General features: G+C 59.5%; 1 protein-coding gene across 3 annotated transcripts in view; it reads right to left on the bottom strand.

Annotated features, from left to right (window-relative positions):
* Window positions 1-3992: 3992 nt before the first annotated feature.
* DIP2A (disco interacting protein 2 homolog A) overlaps window positions 3993-22774 on the bottom strand; it is a 92767-nt gene continuing 73985 nt past the window's right edge. For 2 of the 3 annotated variants that reach the window (XM_038581712.1, XM_038581714.1), the window contains 16 exons: window positions 21977-22086; window positions 21824-21904; window positions 19768-19891; window positions 15590-15711; window positions 15348-15459; window positions 14178-14287; window positions 13581-13711; window positions 12455-12623; window positions 11744-11914; window positions 10831-10860; window positions 10124-10185; window positions 9602-9659; window positions 8425-8499; window positions 7154-7328; window positions 6451-6574; window positions 3993-5966 (listed from right to left, as the gene is read on the bottom strand). In XM_038581712.1, coding sequence (XP_038437640.1) covers window positions 5714-5966; window positions 6451-6574; window positions 7154-7328; window positions 8425-8499; window positions 9602-9659; window positions 10124-10185; window positions 10831-10860; window positions 11744-11914; window positions 12455-12623; window positions 13581-13711; window positions 14178-14287; window positions 15348-15459; window positions 15590-15711; window positions 19768-19891; window positions 21824-21904; window positions 21977-22086 — 1907 coding nt within the window. In that variant the 3' untranslated portion in view covers window positions 3993-5713. The remainder of the gene's footprint in view (window positions 5967-6450; window positions 6575-7153; window positions 7329-8424; window positions 8500-9601; window positions 9660-10123; window positions 10186-10830; window positions 10861-11743; window positions 11915-12454; window positions 12624-13580; window positions 13712-14177; window positions 14288-15347; window positions 15460-15589; window positions 15712-19767; window positions 19892-21823; window positions 21905-21976; window positions 22087-22774) is intronic. The other variant, XM_038581713.1, reaches the window with a different exon arrangement.

Here is a 22774-nt window from a genome sequence, read left to right as displayed (position 1 = left end):
TGTAACTTTTGTCTAGGAATCTGTGCGCTCGTCTAGTTTGACGTATTCCTTTAGATTACTGCTTATTTTCTGTAAGGTTGGTGGCAAGGTCCTCTTTTATTCTGATTCTAGTAATTTGTGTCTTTTATCTTGGTCAACCTAAAGTTTTGTCAGTTTTGAAGAAACCAGTTTTTTCATTGACTTTCTCTATTGTTTGCTTATTAATTTGTACCTTTATTATTTTCTTTCTTTTTCCTGCTTTTTAGGCTGTTTGCTCTTCTTTTTGCAGTGTCTTTAGGTAGAAAACTGGGTTATTGATTGGAGATTTCTTTCTTTCTTAAGATTTTGTTTGACAGAGAGAGAGACAGAGAAAGAGGGAGAGCACAAGCAGGGGGAGGGGCGGGGACACGGAGAGAGAATTTCAAGCAGATTCCATGCGAGGGCAGAGCCTCATGCAGGGGGAGGCTCCATCTCACGACCCTGAGATCATGACCTGAGCTAAAGCCAAGCGTCTGACGCTCAACTGACTGGGCGACCCAGGCGCCCCTCACCCATTCACATTTCATGTTTTATGCCTCTGTGAATCCTCCTTTATCACTTCCTTTGGCATTAAGTGAATATTTTATTTTATTTTCCGTGTCTTCACTGGTTTTGTGCCCAGTGTGGAGCCCAACTCAGGGCTTGAAGTCACCATCCTGTGATCAAGGCCGGAGCTGAGATGAAGAGTCTGACCTTCACTGGCTGAGCCACCCAGGGACCCCTAAGTGAATATTTTCTAACGAAGCACATAGATTTCTTGAGTGATATTTTTTGAGCTGTTTGTTGGGTGGTTGCTCTAGGGCTTTCTATACACACGACTTCCCAGAATCAGCTTCAGATTTTTATGAGCTTAATTCCAGCGAGACATACACACCTGACCCCTACAGACCTATCCCATTTCCTTCCTTTCACAGAATGGCTGTTGGGCATATTACACCTGTGGATGCTATGAACCCAACCACCCATGGTTATGGTTACTACTTTACCATCTGCAAAGTAGCCCGGCTACAGCTTTACTCTCTTCTGTGCTGTTATTGGCAAAAATATTACACATTGGGCAGCCTGGGTGGCTCAGCGGTTTAGCACCACCTTCGGCCCAGGGCGTGTTGACCGGATGCCTTACTGTGTTCTTACAATAAAGCTAGAGAAAAGAAAATGTTGGCAAAATCATAAAGAAAATACATTTACAGGATTGTATGGTTTTTACCAAGAAAAAATTGACTTACAAGTGAGTCCGTGGCAGGTCAGACACATGCTGTTCAAGATCAGCTGCATCTGCCTGTGAATCTCTGCGTTCACCAAACTGAAGTCTCTTCAGCTCCCTAATGGATAGGTTAGTACTTTTCCATATATTTGGGGTTGTATTCAGCCATTAATTCTTCAAACTTTTTTCTGCTCTTCCCTCTCCCCTCTCCCGGTATTCCCGTTACCCATGTCTGGTGCGCTTACCGGGCCCCACGTTGCTGAGGCTCTGTTCATCTTTCTCTCCTCCCTCCCTGTTCTCAGGATCACGTAATCTTTACCGATCTGTCTTCAAGTTTGCTAATTCTGCTGGTCCAGAAACTCTGGTGAGCCCCTCCACTGAGTGTTTCACTTCAGTTCTTGTACTTTACCAACTCCAGCAATTTCCAATTGATTTTTTATGTATGTCAATATATTGTATATTTTGGATATATATGTGTATATATCTGTGTAACTTTATATGACATACATTATATAAATGATATGTGTGGACTGTATAAACCTGTTATCTAAACGTCATACATTAGGGCCCCTGGGAGCTCAGCGGTTTAGCGCCTGCCTTTGGCCCAGGGCGTGACCCCAGGGTCCCGGGATCGAGTCCCCCATCGGGCTCCCCGCAGGGAGCCTGCTTCTCCCTCTGCCTGTGTCTCTGCCTCTTTCTCTCTGTGTCTCTCGTGAATAAATAAGATCTTTTTAAAAACATTATACGTCATATTTTATATTTTATTTTGACCTACTGATATTCTTTGATGTGACATTGTCATCATACCCCCCTTTACTTCTTTAATTATAGCTTCCTTTAGTTCTGGGACGTATTGTAAATGGCTACTTTCAAGTCTTCGTTAAACCGAACACCTAGCTGATGTGATAGGAAGTGTCTGTTGACTTCCTTTCCTGGCATATAGATCATGCTTCTCTGTTTCTTTACACGCTTCACAATTTTGTGGGGAGGAATCTAGACGCTCCAGACCATACCCCATAGGGACTCTGGGTCCTCGGCCCTTCCTCCACCCCCCACCCCCCTCCCCAGCCGGTGGTCCTCTCGTGGAGCGGCTGGCTGACTCACTTCAGTGACATCTGTCCCCCTCCTCTGGTGTCATCCCTGTGCCTCGGGAGGTGCAGCTGTGCGTACGCCCACAGTTGTCCTGGGCACCAGTGATCTGGGCAGGGCTCCAGTCTCCTTCACTGACCACACCCAGCTGCTGAGCTCAAGCAAAGCCAGCCGATGGCTCTACTGTCCTCAACAAAGCTGGTGGTGGGTGGGGGTACGCAGAGCTCCGGAGCCTAACCTGGGGTTCACTGAGGAAACGGCCCCCGGGGTCCGTGTTTGAGATTTGTTCTAACCCCAGGAGGGCTCTTCCTCAGAGTCCCTCTCCCTGGTTCTCCTGCACATCTGCTGGCCTACAATTTGGCCTGTACCTTCACTGAATCTCTGAGTCTCTTTCCAGGGGCCTTTTCACAACTCCTGCTGTTTTTGAAAGTCCCCCTGTGATTGAACTTCTGCATGCTCCTGGGCAAACGCAGTCAGCTCCTCTGGGAAGAGACAAGGAGTTACCTGTTTCTAGAGCCTGCTTCTCCCAACGGGCGAGGGTTCTGCTCTGCGAGCAATGGGCAACCTCTGAGTGACACCCACCGGCAGAGCTCGGTGACCCGTGGAGTCGGGACGCACCTCGGGTCTCCTCAGCTTGCCGCTCCTGGTGTGGACCCTGCATCTTACGAGCTGGCGGAGGGGGATCGGCCCCTGCGTCCTCAGTGGCATCTCACCCCAGATGGAGGCTCCATTCCACAGGAGGCTGAGTAGAGGAAGGGATCATGGTTATGCTGACCATCCCAGTAGATCACTTGGAAACACATCAGCTACCTTCATAATCTAAAATTAAGCACAGGTAATCACAGTTTGCGTAAAATAAGAACATTTAGAAACCAACCTGAATCAAAACAAACAGAATCAAGATACAAATGACCTACTAGACGCAGTGTGGACTACGCGGATGTTACGATTCTGAATGTAAAATGGCTCCTACAAATCAACCGAAAACACCTTTGAGGACAGTAAGAATTGCCAGATCCGAATGGAATGAATCAAATGGGAAATAAACACATGACACACAAAAACATACTTACCACGACATGACACTTATTTGGCCATTAGTCTGGCAAGGACTTGTTTTGATCTTGGGCAAGTGTCCATTGCCAGGGCTGCTGGGCTGCTGGCAGGAGGCCGCCCCACCAAGGCCTTTCAAACTGGGATGAACTCTGACCTGGTCACTGTCCCTGCACGAACTGTGTCCGAGGCAGCGACTGTCATTGCAGATGTGCGGGTGCTCAGCACCCGGCAGTGGCAGGTACTCAGCACCGCGACCGCATAGCACCCGGCAGCGGCCTGGTGCCACGCGCCCACGTGGCACAGCTGTTAAAACATGCAGAAGAATATGTGTAAAAGATTAAAAGTCGGGAATTTATTAAGTACAAAAACTGATATAAAAGCATAGGATTCTAATTTTGTGAAAGTTTTTAAAAAGAAAAAATTAATCCCCGAGAGGATTTTTATCAAATACTAATGCTGCTATTACTCAGGGGTAGAGTAACAAGAGATCTTAATTTTCTTCTTTCGTGTGCTTTGCAGATTTTATGCTGTAAACATAAATGCTTTTATATTCAGATTAAAAGAATGTAAAATAAAATACATCCCATCTTGGGTAATTTAAAAAACATTTTCACATACTTCAAAATGCAGAATTACAAACAGTCAATATCTTTTATTAACATAATGATATAAAAAAATTTTAGTGTGATATACAGAATTCCCAGAAAGTAATTTTAGGACAGTTTAATGCTCTTCTTCAAATCTTAATTTACAAGACGCTCTGTCTTGCTGCCACTGACCTTTCAATACAAAACTTTTACAATATTTGTTTGCTATAAAACTACGACATTCGGATTAGGGTTAGGTAGTGTTTCCCCGCTGGCCATTCTACTATAAGGAACGTCCGTTAGTCCACTGCCAGAACCTCTGTATGTGGAACAATAAGTTATACAGATTATGTACATAATTACACGAGGCCATTAGAACTCCAGTATGTCGTCTATTACACGCAGCTCAACACTGCAGGCGAACAGAACTAATGTGCACGCACTGCCCGCGGCCACGGAAGAGCAGGACGTGAGAGCTGGCCCAGCGAGCCAGTCCCAGGTGGCGGCGAACTTAGAGCGGTAGAGAATTAGTAACAGTTTTGTTAGGCACTGCTCCAGGCTAATTCCAGAAACGCCTGGTTGTTCCTAGGAAGCATGCATAATTCATAAACTTTCCCACCCTCAGTCCCCCAAACCCCACAACTTTATAACATACTCTGTAATAGCTATATAAAAATAATCTCTTAGATTTGAGCTTCACTTCAAATTCGTATAAGTAGCTAAAGGATTTTACATTCTCTTCTTTGACTCAGGTTTACTCTAATATTAGATCAGTCAGTTTCATCAAGTTTGAATAAAATAACTGAATGCGGTTTGGCCAAGTTTTATAGGCACACAAGTCAAACTGTGAAGGCCAGGAGGGGGGCGGGGCGAGGCTCTCTCCACGGCCCCTCGACTGCATGCAGGGTGCTCAGCAAACAGCACTAAGGACCTGAAGGCCTCAGGTGCTGTCACCAGTACTCACAAGTCTGTTGAATGGGAATAAAAATCACAGCTCAACGTAATTCCATGTATTTAGAGGAACCCAGACTGTGGTGTTGGGAAAACAAGCACATTAACTAAACAGCATGAAGTCACAAACCTAGGACAGCGGTTTAAGACTTAACTGCTGGTTTATTTGCCCAAAAGCAAGCGTCAAACTTGACAGCCCCCAACGGCACCTCTCAAGTATCAGTGACAAGTGTGGACACTCGGGCACACGTGTTTCAAAACGAAACCAGCAAAGGAAGCGCCCTGTGAGCACAGTTGGCGACTCGGGACCCAGGGCGGGGAGGCCGGGCCAGCACCCGCCCCCAAGTTGCTCGGCTCCTCCCTATGAAGCAGAAGCGAAGCACGGGGTCCAGGGGCCTCACGTGCTTTCTAGCATAAATTCTATATATGAACTGGGAATAAATAAATGACTTTTTAAAATCGAGAACTATATTTTTGGCCTAAAAAAAGTGCAAACTCGCAACACAGTAGAGCACTTGCAGTTCCTTGCCACACCCACGCTGGGCCCTGAGTCTCCCTTCAGGCACCCTGACGTTCCTGTTCTCGTAAACGTCCTCCAAATTAAAAAAAAGTTTCTTCCCTCTGTCCAGGAAGCAGTTTCTAAAATGAGAATTGGGGAACCTTGAGACGGATCTGTAAAAGTAGAGGAGGAGGGGCACGGCTCCGGGAAGATGGGCGTCCTCTCCCGGCGGCTGCACACAGGGCGGTGCTCCCACCCCGGAGGCCTGCTCCCTGCCCGGCTCAGGAGCGTGGGGCAGGTGAGCGGCGCTCACATGTTGTAGGCGACGTAGATGGGGTCCAGCTGGTCGGCCAGGAAGCCGTCCCGCAGGTGCATGCGCTGCTTCTCGCCCCGTGAGTTGATGGGGATCACGCCGGGGTCCACGATCACCACCACGCCCACGACCAGGTGATGCTCCTCCAGCACCACGTTTGTCACCAGGGCCACCAGGTCGAGCGCATCCTGCTCGAGCCCGTCCAGCTCCACCACCACCACCAGCAGGTTGGTCCAGGTGAACACAGCGCTGCGGGGAGGAGACAGATGTCACCCCAGGGGCGGGCACAGGCTTCTGGGGCAGACGGGGAAATAGGCGGGAATGGCGCCGGACACGGAGCAGTAAGAAGCCCTGCAGGACGTCTGCTGACCTCACACTGCCGCGTGACATCATGAGCAATTTAGGGGTTGGGGGAACGCGTCCTCTAGGGATCCGTACCCTACAGTCCTTAACAAGAACCGAGGTGCTGAAAGCTGTGCCTGTCCCAACTCCAGCTTCCAAGCAAGTGAAGACACAGGGGCCATGTCTGCTTAGGTTAAGGAACTCACAGTAAAAGCAGAAGCACTTCAGGATAACTGAGCGACCCCACGTCTGGGGAGCTGGATTCTTGGTTGAAATGGATTAGGAGGTGAACCTGCGAGGGACCTGGGGTCCGCGGCTGGCAGCAGGGGCCCGCAGGCCAGAGCTGGGCCCAGAGCAAGGCACGCGGCGTGGGGTGGGGCGGGGCTCTCACCACTCAGCGATGCTCCTGTGCGCTCGGACCACGGACGTCTCGATATCGATGGGGTGGTATCGCATGCCCCTCAGCTCCAGCGTCTCATCCAGGGACCCGACCACGTACAGTGCGTCGTGTCGCTCTGTGAACACAGCCCACGCTCGGAAGGGCACCCAATGAAGGGCGGGCGCCTCCCGCACATCCTTCGAGCCCCGCGTCCTGCTCTGTGTGATGGAGGAGCACGCCCTCAGGTGGCCTCAGGTGTGTCCGGGCCTCCAGCCCACTTGACTGCCCCCCCGCAGCAGCCCCACCTCAGGGGGCGCCCGTCAATGTCTGAATACACTCCTGACATCTGTATCATGTCTGGAAGCAAAGCCACATCTGGAGGTACAGCCGGTTCTGACGACCTGGCCAAACTGCTGCAGCCTAAGGGACCCCGCAGCCTTCAGGGTCAGGCCTGGGGAGGGCCTCGCGGCCTTGTTGCCAGCACCCTGGCCCCTCAGCAGAGGCAGAGGGTCCAAGGCCAGCGAGGGACGGCCCGGCTGCAAAACGGCAACTTGCAGGAAAGCTGCTATCAGGGCACATCCCTCACCTCACGACACACCTAACGACACAAGCTCACGGCAAAGGGCGCGGCAGCCAGGTCCTGGAGAGCCGCAGCAGGCACGGCAGGCGCAGGCCTCCCTGGGGTGTGGCCAGACCCCACAGGCGGCACCCTCACCTCCACTGGCATCGGTGAGCTCCGTCCTTCGAAGGAAACCCAGGTACCCAGTCCTTGCCCAGATGGTCTGCGTGTCTCCGAAACTCAGCCGGGCGCTAAAGTGGTCGGCGTGGAGCGCCTCCTCCCCGTAGACCGTGTAGTACCCGGTGGCGTTGTGGGGGCTGCTCACCCAGATCTGGTGGGGCCGAGGGCAAGAACGTGGGCGCGTCCCCAACGCGGAGCACACCAGCCCGGAGGCATCCACTACCCCAGGCGCTGAGGGAAACACTGAGCAGGGGCCCCGGGGGACTCAGCGCTGGAGCGTGTGCCCTCGGCCCCGGGCGTGACCCCGGGGTCCCGGGATTGAGTCCCACAATGGGCTCCCTGCATGGAGCCTGCCTCTCCCTCTGCCTGGGTCTCTGCCTCTCTCTGTGTCTCTCATGAATAAATCAGTAAAATAAAAATAAAAAATAAAAAAAAAAAGAGCACCAAGCCACGCAGGGGGCAAGGGAGTGGTTTCAGGACCTCTTTTCTGTGAATGAAGGGAAAATTGCAGGCACACAAAGCCAACAAACAACTCGTGCTTCCTTTATGTGAAGCTTTCCTCCCCTCGGCCCCAGTGGACGCGTGGGCTCCGCAGTGTGGACGGGCTCACGGGTTCCCTGCCCTCATGTCAGACCCCGGCCGGCACCAAGGGAGAGCTGCCCATCTGCGCGTCCCCACAGGGGCGGGTGGGGGGCAGGAGCCTCACAGACACGCCAGGTCTGCACGCACCCCCACAGCCATCAGCCGCCCGGGGGGCCCTGGGCCACAGGGACACACCCCCAGTCGCTCCCCATGCTGGGCGCCTGGCCCTCGATCCCCGACAGCACCTGAAGGAGGCGGCGATGCCCGAAGAGCTGGCCAGCGAGGGGCACGCGGACTACGGCCAGCCCTGGGGCCGGGCAGCTTCCCAGCAGGACGCGGGGACAAACAGGCAGCATCTGTACCCGCGAGCCCCAGGCACTGCCGTGCCCACCAGGGCCAGGACACAGGCTCCCCGGAACGTCCACGGAGTGACGTCTGCACCACGGAGCCCCCGGCCCAGGGACAGCCCCACACACCCTGCGTCACTCGAGACCCGCTCACACGCATGGCACGGCATGTGGACACAGCAACTCCCGTGAAGCCTGCATCCTGAGGACACAGAGGCCCCCCACCGGCTCCCCGCTCCCGTGTACCCTCACCCTGAAGGGCCCTAAGGGCAGACAGGGCAGACAGGGCAGCTGCGGGGGCTGTGGAGCCCCCCTTACCTCGCCCAGGTGTGAGTCCCCAAGGGGCCCTTTGGTCTCAGTGTGCGCAATAATGACCTTCACCCCGGGGAGGATCTGGAAAGAGAACGGGAGCGATCGGGGGCTGGAGCACAACCTACATCAGATTCTCAATTTTCACAGAAATAGGAGACTTTTTAATAGATAAAAATTAATTGTGAATCTTAGCAAGATTCTCTCATTTCCCAAGAACAGGCCGGATCTCAGATGTCGAGAAGCACCTGTCGCACCCGGGGTCTGCCCCGTAGGGCCCACCCGCGTGGGGGCCGCGCACGCACCTGCCGTCAGCCCAGCTCCGTGCCCCCAGGCACCAGGGGCCCTGGCGCAGGCCCGCCACCCAACAGCCCGTCCCAGGTGCCTCCCCACATGTGACACAGGTGGCGGCGGGGACCCTGGTGGTGGGAGGAAGGGCTGCGGGGCCGAGGGGATGCCGGCTGGTGCCCACGGTCATCCTTCCGCCTCTGCCCCAGCGCGGCTCGCCCACACTCCCACCCCAGGACCTTTGCACCAGCTAAGCCCCCCACATCTCTGTGGCTGTTCCTCCTCAGGAGACTGACCCTGCCCACACTCTGGTGCCCCACGGTGCCTGCCCTCCTCACCCACACCCCACGCAGGCACATGGGCTTGTCCTGTTGCTGCCCCGCTGCCCTGTCCCCCTCTGGGCAGTTCCCTGCCTCCCGAGAGGCAGCCGTGACCACGGGGGTGAGAGCAGAGTCAGGGTGGCCCTTCCGGGCTGCCTGGGCTGTGCCAACCTCCATTTCTTGCCTCCGGGGTTGTGCAGGGGCAGGCCCTGCCCTGCCCCCACCGTGCCCTGCGCCCGGCTGCCCAGCTGTCCCCACACCTTGTGACACGGCCAATAAAGCCCCGCAGGGATTTCTTCCCCTGGTTGAAGACGCCTGTGCTCCACACCCCGGAGGCCCTGGGCCCGGCCCCAGGGGCCCCGACGGCTCAAGCCTCAGGGGGAGCTCCTCTGGGGCTGCCCCTCTCGGGGTTGCGCTCAAAGATGTCCTTGTGTTCACAGCGAGGGGGAGACGTGCCCCGTGCAGCAGCCCAGCGCAGCCCCGTTGGCCTGTGTCCAATGGGATGGGACGTTTTTGATTCTCAGCACCCGCCAGGGGCTAACACGAGAGGACGGGGTGTGGGCACCGGCCTCCTCTACCTTTCCGGACTCCGTCAACGGCAGGCTGTGCGGAGATCCCCGTTCTACCAGACGGACCCTGAGAACCAACAAGGGAAAGGAAATCAGAAACCGACCGTCACTGCGACGGCCAGCCTGTGGCTGAGGCTACGCCTTCAGGCCTGGATCCCGCCTCGCCATGACTGCCGGCTGCACGGGGCTCACCTCCCGTCCAGCCGGCCCCGCCCCGGGAAGCCTCCAGCTGAGCATGGCCTACAAGGGTCCAGAGCCCAGATGGAGCTTCGGGGCAGGAGGGGCCCCGCCCACAGGTGCGCCCTGGCCCCAGGGCACTAACTGAGGGAACACTAAGGCCGTCCTGAAATGGTACCATGTGAAACACGCTTGCCATCGGTTGGTTTACTGGCTTCCATCCAGTAGGAGGCCATGAGTCCAGCGTTCAGTGACTGTCATCACCCCCAGGTGTGGGAGTGACAGGCGCAGGCACACGGGAGGGAGCAGGAGGCCGGCGGCCCCGCGAGCTGGGAGGTCGGGGTGGGCCCTCACCTGTCGTGGCGCAGCGCCCTCATGTCCACGTACACGGTGGTGGGGTCCGGGCCAGCCGTGCCCTGGAAGAATAGCGTCTGTGTCTACACGGGCACCGCCGCGGGATGGCTCCCCGGGCCCCAGGGGTCACCCCGGGAGGCAGCGCTCTGCCGGCAGCAGTGTCCGGTAACGCGAGGTCCTAGAGGCCAGTGCTAACAGCTCCCCGCTCTCCGCATGATGGTACAGACACCACCGAAGGTTGGGGGGCATCACGCCGCCGGCAGGGCAGGCTGGCTCCGTGGCCGGGGACGGTACCGGGCCCCGCGGGGTGCTCCCGGGATCCACCCCCACGGCACCTCCCTGCTCAGCACCGAGCCCGCCGAGAGCACTGCGTTCCACTTGTACACTAGGAACGTGGGACTGAGCGGGCCCCGCGCAACGTCACCCTCTCAGGGTCCCAGAGAGCGCGACCCACGTCTGCCCCGGAATCCAAACAAGCGTCTCCTTTGAGACCAAACGCTGCCCTGTGTCCGGAGGCAAGGCCACGACTGGTACTTCTGCTGAAAACAGGGCTGCTCGTAAATTTGGTTTCAAAGGAGCTTTGTGATACGTTCGTTACACGGCCGTGAGCCGGTCAGACAGCAGGAGAGGCACGGGCGCGTCGGGGCTCACGGCCAGGCTGCGCGAACTCACGGGGAGCACGGCGGCACCGGGGGTCGAGGTCGTACCTGCTCAGCCAGCTTCCCCAGCCTGTTGGGCTGCCAGGGGCCAGGAGGGCCGGCAGCGGGGCACGGGGAGGACAGCGCGGAGACCGACAGAGCAACAGGCCGCGTGAGGGACGCACGTGGGAGAAAGCAAAACACGTCACTGCATCTCAGAGCGCAAACGACAACGGCCCACGGAGCTCGAGGCGACCCTACCGGCGCCCCACGGCCGACCGACAGTCGGACACCTTCACGGGGGCAGGGGGGGCGGAGGGTGGGGGGCGGGGAGAGCCTCCCCTGGGGCCGCTAACGAGGCATCGACAGCGACACCTGCTCACACCCCTCCCACACCAGGAGGGCCCGGGGCTCGCGGGACACAGGACGCCGGGAGCTGCCAGGAGGCAGGGGGTCCCCGCCTGCGAGATGGCCCTGCGCGGGGATGCGCGGCCCGGGACGCCCGTGAGGAAGGCATTCAGCGCGTTTTTAGGAAGAAGTGAGATGGAGATACCGCTGCCAAATGCAGAGAACAGCCAGTCGCTGTCTCACCCCAGCACTTCCATTCCTAAAACTTTGTGTTTCCTTTTAATAAGCAAAACACCGTAATGTTTCAAAAGTGATATTTGGGGCTACACAAACCTTGTTAATTAACGTTTCAATTTAAAATTTGCAGGTGTCTTCCGAAGTTTATCTTGCTTTAAAAAGTTAGCTACGTGTTGTAACCACCTCAGAGGTGTCTCCAGGGGGGTAGGAGTCACTGCCGCTGAGCCTTTGCGCCTCTAGGCGACCACAGTAGCTTTCACAGTGAAGTCCCTAAGCTCACAGACCCCACGGCCACACGGAGGTGAACATGAAAGGCTGAGAGGACAAGCAGGGACCGGGGACCGGAAGGCAGGACAGCGCACACAGGGAGGGCACCGAGGGGTGCAGCAGGCCTCACCTGGAGGCAGATGGCCACGTTGACCCTGCACCCGAATGTGGTGCTCACGGCGCGCGCCGGCAGGCCCAGGTCCTTGAACAGCTTGGAGAAGGACTGCGTGAGCGCGATCCTGGGCCGCTCCTCGGCCACGACCATGCAGGTGCGCACGCAGGACAGGTTCACCCCCTTCATCTGTGGGAGCGGTGGGCGGGGTGGCCCTGAGCCCTCTGAGGTGGCCTTGGACCCCAGCAGGGGCAGGGGCAGGGGCAGGGGCAGGGGCAGGGCAGGGGCAGGGGCAGGGCAGGGGCAGGGCAGGAGCAGGGGCAGGAGCAGGGGCAGGGCAGGGGCAGGAGCAGGGGCAGGAGCAGGGGCAGGGCAGGGGCAGGAGCAGGGGCAGGGCAGGGCAGGGGCAGATGCAGGGGCAGGAGCAGGGGCAGGGGCAGGGGCAGGGCAGGGCTGGGGCAGATGCAGGAGCAGGAGCAGGGGCAGGGGCAGGAGCAGGAGCAGGGGCAGGAACAGGGGCAGGGACAGGGGCAGGGGCAGGGGCAGGAGCAGGAGCAGGAGCAGGAGCAGGGCAGGGCTGGGGCCAGGGCTGGGGCAGATGCAGGGGCTGGGGCAGATGCAGGGCAGGAGCAGATGCAGGGGCAGGAGCAGGGGCAGGGCTGGGGCAGGTGCAGGGGCAGGAGCAGGGGCAGGGCTGGGCCCGGGGCAGGTGCAGGGCCGCACACTCACCCTGAGGACACCCGTCTGCGTTCCCAGGCCCCTGGTGCACATTTCCATCACCGAGTAGGAGCAGAAGGTGACCCGGGCCTTGTACTGGCTGACCGCGGACAGCCACAGGGACACGTTGCTCTCCAGCTCGAGCGGAGGGACCAGGACAGACTGGTGTCCTGAGTAGACGCTGGGGGGCAAGGGAGGATCAGTGCCGGGCAGCCCCGGGTGCCACACCCACCGCCTCCTTCTCCAGCATCACGTGGGAGTTTCACTAGAAAATTCTGTGTTGGGGGGAGTGTGACATGACATGGGCAGTGGTCTCTCCCCCAAGCCCTTCAGAAGGACCCCGGGGCAGGGCCTGCTGGCTGGACACGGACACGCTGGCTTTCGACGTCCTAAATGGGTCCCTACCTCCTAAAATTGGATGGAATTAAGTCACCTCCTCCGTTACTAGTAACGGAAGCCGTTTACACTCACTGAAAAGTGCATTTTCCTTCAGTTTCAAACTCAGGCTCTGATCCTTCTCACCCTAAACCAACCATCACATGTGCATCTCAGACTGCGGAGGCATCAGCAGTGAACCAGAAGGTTCCAAAGAATGACACAGGCGATTCCTGGCTGCAGGTGGGCACAGAGCAGGGGCACCTGCACACCACCTGAGCACTCAGCTGCTCGCCACCTGCAGGACTTAGCTGCTCATCACCTACAGCACTGACCTGCTGGCCCCCTGCGGCACTCACCTGCGTGCCACCTGAACACTGACCTGCGTACTCCCTGCAGCACTCACCTGCACGCCCCCTGCGGCACTCAACTGTGCACCACCTGAGCACTGACCTGCATGCCACCTGCAGCGCTCACCTGCTGGCCACCTGTGCACTCACCTGCTTGCCACCTGAGCACTCACCTGTGCACCCCCTGCAGCACTCATTTGCAGGCCCCCTGCAGCACTCACCTGCGGGCCACCCAAACACTGTTCTACCGGCTACCTGCAGCACTCAGCTGCTTGCCACCTAAGCACTGACCTGCAGGCCCCCTGTGGCACTGACCTGCTGGCCCCCTGCGGCACTGACCTGCTCGCCACCTGAACACTCACCAGCTGCAGCGGTGACCTGCACCCTACCTGCGTACCACTTGCAGCACTCACCTGCACAGACACCACAGGGCGAAGCCGAGGCCACAGTAGGGGTCAAGGCAGATGGCGATCTGCCTCGAGGGGTACAACTCACACTGCAGCTTTATGGAGCGGCACAAGGCACTTGTGGCTGCGTGCGACATCTTAAGAAGTAAAAGGGAAGGTGTCAGTGATGAGAGGGAAGAAAGGCGACAGCAGGACCTATCGGCCACGTCGCCAGTCAGTTACTTCCTCAAAGGATGGCTGGCTCAAATCCCCATACCAACCTAATAATGCACAGGAAAGGGCACCCCGAAAACCTTCTAAATGAGGTTTCAGAGTAACAGAAAAACTTACTGGAGCTCTTGGCTCCTGGTAAGGAGACAGACTCATCAAACCACCTGCTCCCAAAGCCAGTGGTAAATCTGAAAGTTTAGTTGTTACCATAACACATCGGAACATGCTCTCAGGTAACCTGACGGGGGGGCTTTCCTGGTGTTCGCCACACTTCGAGGAACGACACCCTTGCTGCAAGCTGCGGGTCAGAGGAGGCCCGCAGAAACCTGCACCAACCCCTTCTGCCCACGTCACCCGAGGCAAAAGCGAACGGCACGCGAGCGCAGGACCCACCTTCACGCCTGCTAAAATCCCCGTGGTTGACACGCTGAAGTCCAAGTAGGCGAGCACGTCTGGAGACGGTGGCCTGAAAATGCTCGCCACCTTCTTTTTTGGTATGTCATCTGTGGAACCAGACACCAGTAATGCTAAGGCTACTTGGGCTCTCACGGGAGAAAGAATACGGTTCTGTACCTGGGGAGTCCCGGGGGGTCCGGGGGGGAGCGAGTGGGGAGCAGGAGGGAAGCCTGGAGGCAGCAGGCTACGTGCACACACGGGGAAGCTCACTTTAACCCTCGGGGACTGCCACGGGGAGCAGAGCCCCATGACTGCTGCGAACGTGTAGCAGCTGGGACAGTGGGTGAGGTGGACCCAGGGGAAAGACAAGTCGCGGGAGCCGCATGGGAAGCCACTTCCGTTACAGCGGGGCAGCTCAGAGGGGCAGGGACGCGCCAACGGTCACAGAGCCTGTGGCGGAGCCAGGATGAGCAAGAACTGCGACCACGGCAAGAGCCTTGTGGACTGGCCCCGTCCCTCCTGAGGACCCGGAGCCAGACACAGAGAGGCAGGGGCTGGAGCCTAGGTCGCAGCATGCTGGTGAAGCCGCGGGGCTCTCTGGAGCCCACCCTGGGGCCCACCCCGCCTGCCCTGGACCAGCCCCCCAGCCTGGACACGGGTATCGAGCAGGTGGCCACAGACACGATCCCTGACCTCTTGCCCTGGCGTCAAGGGTAGACGCCCACAGGGGTGATGGGGAAGGAGGGCACCCGCCTGCCCACTGGCTGTGCACCTCGAGTCACCGACGAAGCCCGCGGGGTGCTGCTAGGGAGGGGTGGTTGGCCCACAGGCACTTCCCGGGGAGCAGCAGCACTTGCCATGATGGGGACAAAGCACAGGTGTGCTGGGGGACCTGTGCCCCCACCACCAAGTGCTGTACAGGCACGAGGACAGCGTGAGGCACACGGGCTGCAGCAAGGACTCTGTCCCTGCGGTGCGGGCGCCCAGCCATGAGGGACACCCAGAGGTGAGCTGCGGGCGGCCCAGGGGCAGGTGGCCCTTCATCTGTCAGCCGCTCTCACCTAACTTTTCTTGTTCGGTGGCGACAGTACCACCTGCACAACAAGGGGAGGGGAGGCGCTGTGTCCCGGGGGCCGGCACACACCCTGATGCCTCAAGGGCCCGTACCTGTATCCACAATGGTTGGCCAGGTCCTGACGTCCACAGCGGCCCCTGCATCTTTGGACTTGAGCAGCCGCATGATGGCCTGTGTCGTGAGGACGCAGGCGGACTTGCTGACCTGCAGAGCATGGGGTCGAAGGCGTGAGCGTGTTGTGGGGCCCGGGAGAGACGGCCAGACCACCGCTGGACCCACTCAGGGCCCCGTCCCCCGGGGCAGGCCCGCCTGCCGGCCCAGGGTGCACAGGTACCTCCACGATCATCTTGACGGTAGGCAGCGTGGTGGCGAGGTTCTGGGGGTGTGGGGGCCGCACCGTGACAGGCACGCAGCCACAGTACAGACAGCCGTAGAAGGCGGCAATGAGGTCCACCCCTGGGGAGACATGCGGCAGAGGGTCAGTGCGCAGTGGGCGTGGCGGGCGGCACCCGGTCCCGTGGGACGGCAGCACAGAGGAGAGGCTCTGAGTCCAGTGCTACCTGGATAAAGCCACGGCTTCCCCAAACGAACGCAGTGTCAACACGCAGAAGCTGAGGGGCTCACGCAGGCCGGGCTTCTGCCCTCGCCAGGACCTGCACCCCCGCTGCCCGCGCAAGCAGACACGGCCTCGTGTAAGGGGCGTGGTCAGTGACCTCTTTGGAACAGACGACGTCTATGTAAGGACGTGGTAAGAACACACGTCCGGGGCCCACGTAAGGCACGAGGCAGGGAGTCACCCCCCGGAGAAGGTGGGGCGCGGGGTGGGGGTCCAGCCAGGGAGACGGTGGGGCGTGCGGCGAGGAGTCCAGCCCCAGGAGAAGGTGGGGCGCAGCAGGGGGACCCCATCCCAGAGGGAGATGGGAGGATGGGGCGGGGGGCCTGCCCCTGGGGGAACTGGGGGCACACAGGCGGTGTGTGCTCCCTGCACATCTCCTCCAGGCCGGCCGCCCACCTTGCTGTCAGCCGCTCACCGTAACACGACCACCAAAATGTTCTCCAAATGTCTAAACGTCTCAGGTTCCCCGTATTAACACTGAGGGGGGATGAGACCATCTTGAAGCCGGTCCAGCCTGCGATGCCTCCATCCTCAGTGCCAGGGTCACAGTCAAGGGCACATTTGACCTGGCCGGTGGTGTCGCGGGGCCCCAAGCCCCCCAGGGCCAGCAGGGTTAGTCGGACACACTGAGGCGGAGCAGCCCCGCGGCGCACACGACGGACACGTGGCCAGCAGCCCGCCTCCTCGAGCTCACAGAGCTCACGCTGCCCCCTGAACGCGCGTACTTGCAGGTGCGGGGCGGGGGCACGATCCCCCCTGATCCCACCAGCATCCCCCTTCTGCAGCTTCGGGGGGGAGGGTGTCAATCCCTCAGCTCGGGAGAAAGTCGCCCCTGGGAGACACCCCCCCGGGCCCCTGTGGCCCCTGCGGCCGGGGAAGCCCGGGCAGCCTGGGCAGGGGGCCTCCAGCAGGCAGGGTCTTTTGTGCTCCGAGCGGCTCAGCCCCAAGCGCAGAAGAGCATCGGCCTGTGGATTCTCAGCGCCCCCCGTGGCCCCCCTCTGCTACCCCCTCCCTCCTCGTCCCCGCACTGGAGCCTTCCCAGGCCCCGGGGCATCAGGCCCCCCCGTGACGTCAGGCCCCCCGCGCCCCTCCACGTGCTGCGTGTCTTCAGCCACGCCCAGCCCCGGGGGCACACACCCGGCACGTGCCTAGGACCCGGGGGTGCAGGTGTGCTTGAGGAGTGGGGACGGCGGTCACCCCGGGGGAAGGCGGCCCCACAGCCCAGGTGTGGGGGGACGTGGGGACAGAGGCCGAAGGAAACGCAGGTGGAGGTGAACCCCCTCATGGCCTGCGGCCACATGGCTGCCCGGGGCAGGAAGAGATGTTCCCCCGGGAGACTTGTGACGTCGATGCTTCGCTAAAGGGAGAACAAGCGGCAGGGCCTCGGGCGTCCTGAGCGTCCTCCGGGGCAGCCCCTTCCCTCACCCCACCGCCCCTGCAGGGCCAGCTGCCCTCACGTCCCCCCCAGCAGCTCCACCTGCCCGCGGTCCCATCCCTGCACTCTGACAAAGCCACCTGCTTGCACCGAAGACCTTGTTGGTCGTCGGCTCCGAACCCCAACAGTGGCGCAAACCCACAGCAGGGAGCGGACGGAGGAGACAGCGCGGCACCGCCAGTGGGAGCTCCGGGGTCCGCGCCAAGAGACCAGTCTGCCCCCTGGGCCCAGATCCCGGGGACGAGCTGTCTACACCTGCGGCCCCCGAGGAAGGGCCCCGGCATGGAGAAGTGGGGGCGCCGGCACACGCACGCCTGACCTCCGACCTCCAGCCTGGACAGGCAGCCCGGGGCTCAGGCAGGAAGGATGTCGCCGCCGCAGAGCCAACACCCGGGAGGACCCAGGAGGGCCCGAGGTCAGGAGGATGGATCAAACCTCGGGTCAGAAGAGCTCCAGGTGCAGGGAAGAGGGAGGAAGGGGGGCCATGAGGAGGAACTTCCCGAGATGAAGAGGAGAGCCCCATGGCCGACCGGGGAGGACGGGAGCAGGGGCCATGCTGGGTGCAACCCCAGAGTGTGCTGGACGCTGAGGTGACATGGGAAGCCTGCTGGGCCCCAGCCCACGGCTCAGGGCGGAGAAGACGGCTCCCGGGGTGTGCAGAGGCCCTGCGCCCCCAGGAGGACGGAGCGTGAGGCTCCCGTGAGACGGAATGACCCCCGCAGGCCTCTCCCAGGAATGGGCAGTCCGCGTGGCTTGGGAGTCCCCTAGCGGGCACCCCGGGGTCCCCAGAAGGGCAGCGACCTTCCCCCAACCCCGTGTCTTCCTGGGATGACCTCCTGGTGCCGCTCTGTCCTCCGTGCGGCATCCCAGCTCCTTCCCGCGGCCACAGCGCAGGGGCCGCTCAGGGGTCAGGGGACAGAGCCCCGGCCCTCCCGGCCATACCCCCTGGGCTTTGCTCTTGAACATTCACGCGCCACCAGTTACCAACGGACAGGACCTCGGGAGACACCGTTGGCAGCAGGGCTCCGAGGAGCGTCAGCAGCCTGTGTGGTGGGGACAGAGGCCTGGGCCACGGAGCGCTGGGTCCACCCCCCACAAACACGGAAACCACGGGAGGGAAGCCAAGGCCGTCCCTCTGGCAACAGAGACGCAAGGGGCAGGGACACAGCGGAAGCGATCACCCGCTGCCGAGGCTCACGCAGGGGCCACGGCATCCACGCGGTCGTTCTGGGCACGCTGCCTGCGAGGGCGTTAAGCCCTGATTTGCAATATTCGAGCATCTCTCATCTGCCTGCCCCAAAGCAGCGGGAGCCTGTACGGAAACGGGAGGAACGAGGCAGAAGGGGTCGCGTCAGAGTCCCACCGTCCTGACCCCGGCCTTGCGAGGTAGCGCCTCCCAGACGCAGTTGTGGGATTTCTGATTCTAGCTCTGCTCATGGAAAGGCCGACAGCGGTCAACCCGGGAGCCACGAGCACCCCCACGCCCGGACTTTGTTCCGGGGACACGGGGCTCTGGGGGACGGCTGGCGCCCAGGGTGCGGAGGGACGGGAACCGCGGCCGGCACACGGCAGGAAGCCCCCAGGGGCTGGTGTCGCTGTGAAGCCAGAAGGGGCTCTCACTGGCCGAACGCGGGGTGACCTGAGCTTTGGTGAAGAAACGAACGGCAGAGGACGGACACCCGGCAGATCGGTCTCAGTCCACGAGTGCACAATGGCGTGTGCGTTTCCAGATCTGCCGACCGGTCACGTCCGGAGCATGACGGGAGCACGCGGGCTGGGAAGGACAGTTTCAGCAGGGATGCAGCGCACCGAGCGCAGGGTGGAGGGAGGTTCCCGCAGGTGACCGCCCGGCCAGGAACACCAGGCCTACAGTATCACTGCTGGCGACCCCCGAGAACGAACGAACGAGCTGTGAGGCGTCGCTCAGTGGCTGAGGCCACCCAAGCCAACACGGGTCCCTGATGAAGTACTCCCACACCACGCAGGGCCGGCAAGGCACGGAACCGGAGTCTGACCCGGGACCAGGACCCAGCTGCCGACAAGATGACGCTGGCCCACACCTGAGCGTGCTGCTCGGAAGCATCTGGCCTGTGGGGCCTCTGCAGCATCAAACTAGGTCTTCGGTGGTAAATTGTGAACAGAGGGGAAAGGAAGAGCCTGTGGATCAAAAGAGACTCCAAACACGCATCAGATTTCAGGAAGACTGGCAGATTAGCCTGATGGGCAGGGGTGCAGGGTGAGCAAACCCTGGGACCTGGAAGACGCGGCGGCGACAGAGGTTGGGCACGGCGGCGGCTCCTGGGACAGCGGAGGAGCCGGTGCTCAGGACGGGGAACGCCAAGGGACGTCCGGGGCGCCCACCAGGACCTACTTTCTGACCTGGCTGGAGGTTCGAGGGTGTCTGCTTTATAACAGCAAGTGTCCCGTGAGCACAGCGCCAAGGGAGGCCCCGTGTGCTTACCTGGGGGATAGACCAAAGCCACATGGTCCCCAACGTTCAGTCTTGCCTTCTCCATCAGAGCGGCGGCGACCCTTTCTGCCCTTTTGTGCAGCTGGACACAGGTTGCAGTGCTGGTGACGGTGCCCTAGGGAAGCAGGCCCGACTCAGCACCGTGACGGCAGACACGGCCCTTCCAGCACCGTCTGAGGGCGCCTGGGGGGCTCATCCAGTAAGGGTCCAACTCCTGGTTTCGGCTCAGGTCATGGCCTTGGGGTCGTGAGATGGAGCCCCGGTGGGGCCCCACATTGGGTGTGATGCCTGCTTGGGCTGCTCCCTACCTCTGCCTCTGCCCTTCCCCCAACTCGCTCACCCTCTCTCTTTGTTAAAAATATTTTTTAATAAATTAATTTTTTAAAAAGTTTTTATTTATTTATGATAGTCACAGAGAGAGAGAGAGAGAGGCAGAGACACAGGTAGAGGGAGAAGCAGGCTCCATGCACCGGGAGCCCGACGCGGGACTCGATCCCGGGTCTCCAGGATTGTGCCCGGGGCAAAAGGCAGGCGCTAAACCGCTGCGCCACCCAGGGATCCCATTTTTTAATAAATTAATTAATAAAATTTAAAAAACAGACCAGCTGCCAGCAAATGCCTCCTTCCCTCTGCTAACCAGGTCGGGGAGGCCTCAGAGCTCTTCTTAAGGAAATTAAAAGTGCAGCTTGGTCTAAACATACTGCCCCGGAGCAGGCCCTGGAACAGACCCCGGAACAGGCCCCAGAGGACAGGACAGGCCCCAGAGCCCTCCCTTCTGCACTATGAGGCCAGGCAAGTCCTTAGGGCCCTAAGGTCAATTCAAACTCCAAGAAGGCTGACAAACCAAAAGAAATGCAGTTTCACGCATGACTTTGGGGGAAGTCGGGAAAAGGCCAGAGCCAGTCGTCCGGGGGCTCCCCCCACACCCGCTCTGGGCTCTATAGCCAGCCGACCTCTCCATTCGCGGCTGGTGAGCACCCGTGCGGGGTCCTGGGCCCCCTGCCTTGAGGAGCACAGGCCAGCTCAGGTGCTCAGACCACTCCCCCACGCCGCTGCCCCCGCCCCACTCCCACGAGCCGCTCAGAACCAAGAAGCGTGTCCCTCCTGGGGCTGCGTCCCATGCAGGGCTTCCCGCCGCAGCCTCGGGGCAGCAACCAGCACCTGGTGGGGCCTGCCTCGGAGCCCCCGGCCCCCCACCCCTGCTGTTCTGATTCCCTGGTCCCACCATGAGCTCACTGTATCCTGGCCGCTTGTTCATTATCGGCTGTCTCTGCACTTTAGAGCTCAACCAACCACAAAGTAAGTGTTTACTGAACACCGTTCTAGATCTGCAGACACAGTGAGCAGAGGACACGGTCTCTCTTCCGGACCAGTTTTCCAGCAGGGAAGACTGACTTCAAGCATCCTGAGGGCGGGGTCCCCTGACTTGACACCCAGCACCAGAGAGGTATCAATAAACATTTTTTGAATGATGAAATAGTGGGCAGGAATGAGCGGCAACAAAAGCTAGACCAGCATGTCCTAGGCCCACAGCAGCCCGCCCTCACCTGTGTCCAGGTGCAAACGTTCTCACGGCCAGTGTGACGCATCTGAGTGAGGCGGCACCTTTACTGTTATTTAATGTCACAGTCCTGTATTTCGTCTGCTGGCCCAACAGTTGGATGTGAGGGTTACAGCACCTCCTTTCTATCCTAAGGGCTCCTGGTACAGTGTCCTCACATCACAACGCAGCCAAAATCATGGAATCTATACCAGGATCAGGGCAGTAAGCAGCATCTGTCATGTTAAAGCTAGAAACCAAAAAGTCTAAATTCCTAATTTTCACAAAATAAACATTTCCTTTTAGCTCACTGGAAATAAACATTTCCTTATGAGCACACTGTTCCTGAGAATTTTCCTAAGCACTGGATTGATGAAACGCCGCTGCCTACATTCAGGGACAGCCGGGTTCCCCAGGCGGAGGACAGCGGGGGGCAGTGGTCCTCGGGGTGGGGGCTCGGGCACAGAGCGCGGGGAACAGCCAGGATGGGCAGCAGGTTGGCCTCACCTTGGCGTTGAGCAGCAGGAACAGCGGGTGGTCAGGAGTGGTGTGCGCCCGCCACTGCAGCACGTCGGGCAGGAACAGGAACTGCGCAGAGAGGCCCCTCAGTCCGCGGCCTGACCCCGGCGCCCACCTCGCGCTCCCGGGCACCGCCGTTACCTTCCTGGCCTGGTCGCTGTCCTCCAGATGAGCCAGCTCCCGGCCCGAGGCCTGTGCGATCCTCTTCCCGGCAACCAGGTTCCCCACGATCATGGAGGCCGGCCCCACCTCTGGAAAACATTGTGGGGGGCGGGGGGTTCTGCGTGAGCAGCTGGCGGCCGGAACCCGTCTCTGGATGAGGCCCCTCACTCAGGAAAGCAGCTGGAGGGTCTCCCTCAGACATAAGCAATGCCACGCTGAGACATTCTCCGTCCAGCATACACCTGCGGGTACGCCTGGGCCTCAGCCACAGCCACACACTCAGTAAACCGCGTTGTTTTACTGCAGTTCACATACAAAACATATTAAATGTTCCCAAGTAAGTATATTTTATTCAATGACGTTTTATGCGTTTAATAATCGGTAAAAGAAAAATGCGCATTTACTAAAAATTTAAATGACCCAAAGAACCAAAGTAACAGTCAAAGCAGGCTCTGGAATTAGTCTTTACATGTGTGAAATGAGGGAAGGGAGGGTGACCTTTTGTTGAGGTCCTCAGGCGTCAGCAGCTGGGGGGCTGGCTGGCCCATGCACCGCTGCAGCTCCTCCGACCCCCGAGCTCCACGGCGGCTCTGGGACCTCATGGCTATTCCCAGGGAGCCACCCTCTCACCCCCCGAGCCTCAGTGCCACACTTGCACTTAGTCACTGAGGTGCGTTCCAACAGGCAGGTGAAAACCACCGCACGGGTGACATGGTCAAGTTTTCTCATCTGTGGCTGGGTTCCCGGGAGGCAGGAGGTGGTGACCGCCTGGATGGC

Source organism: Canis lupus, chromosome 31 (genome assembly GCF_011100685.1).
Source record: "Canis lupus familiaris isolate Mischka breed German Shepherd chromosome 31, alternate assembly UU_Cfam_GSD_1.0, whole genome shotgun sequence".
In the NCBI taxonomy this organism is placed as follows: domain Eukaryota; kingdom Metazoa; phylum Chordata; class Mammalia; order Carnivora; family Canidae; genus Canis; species Canis lupus.
This window is presented reverse-complemented; position numbering and strand designations above follow the sequence as displayed.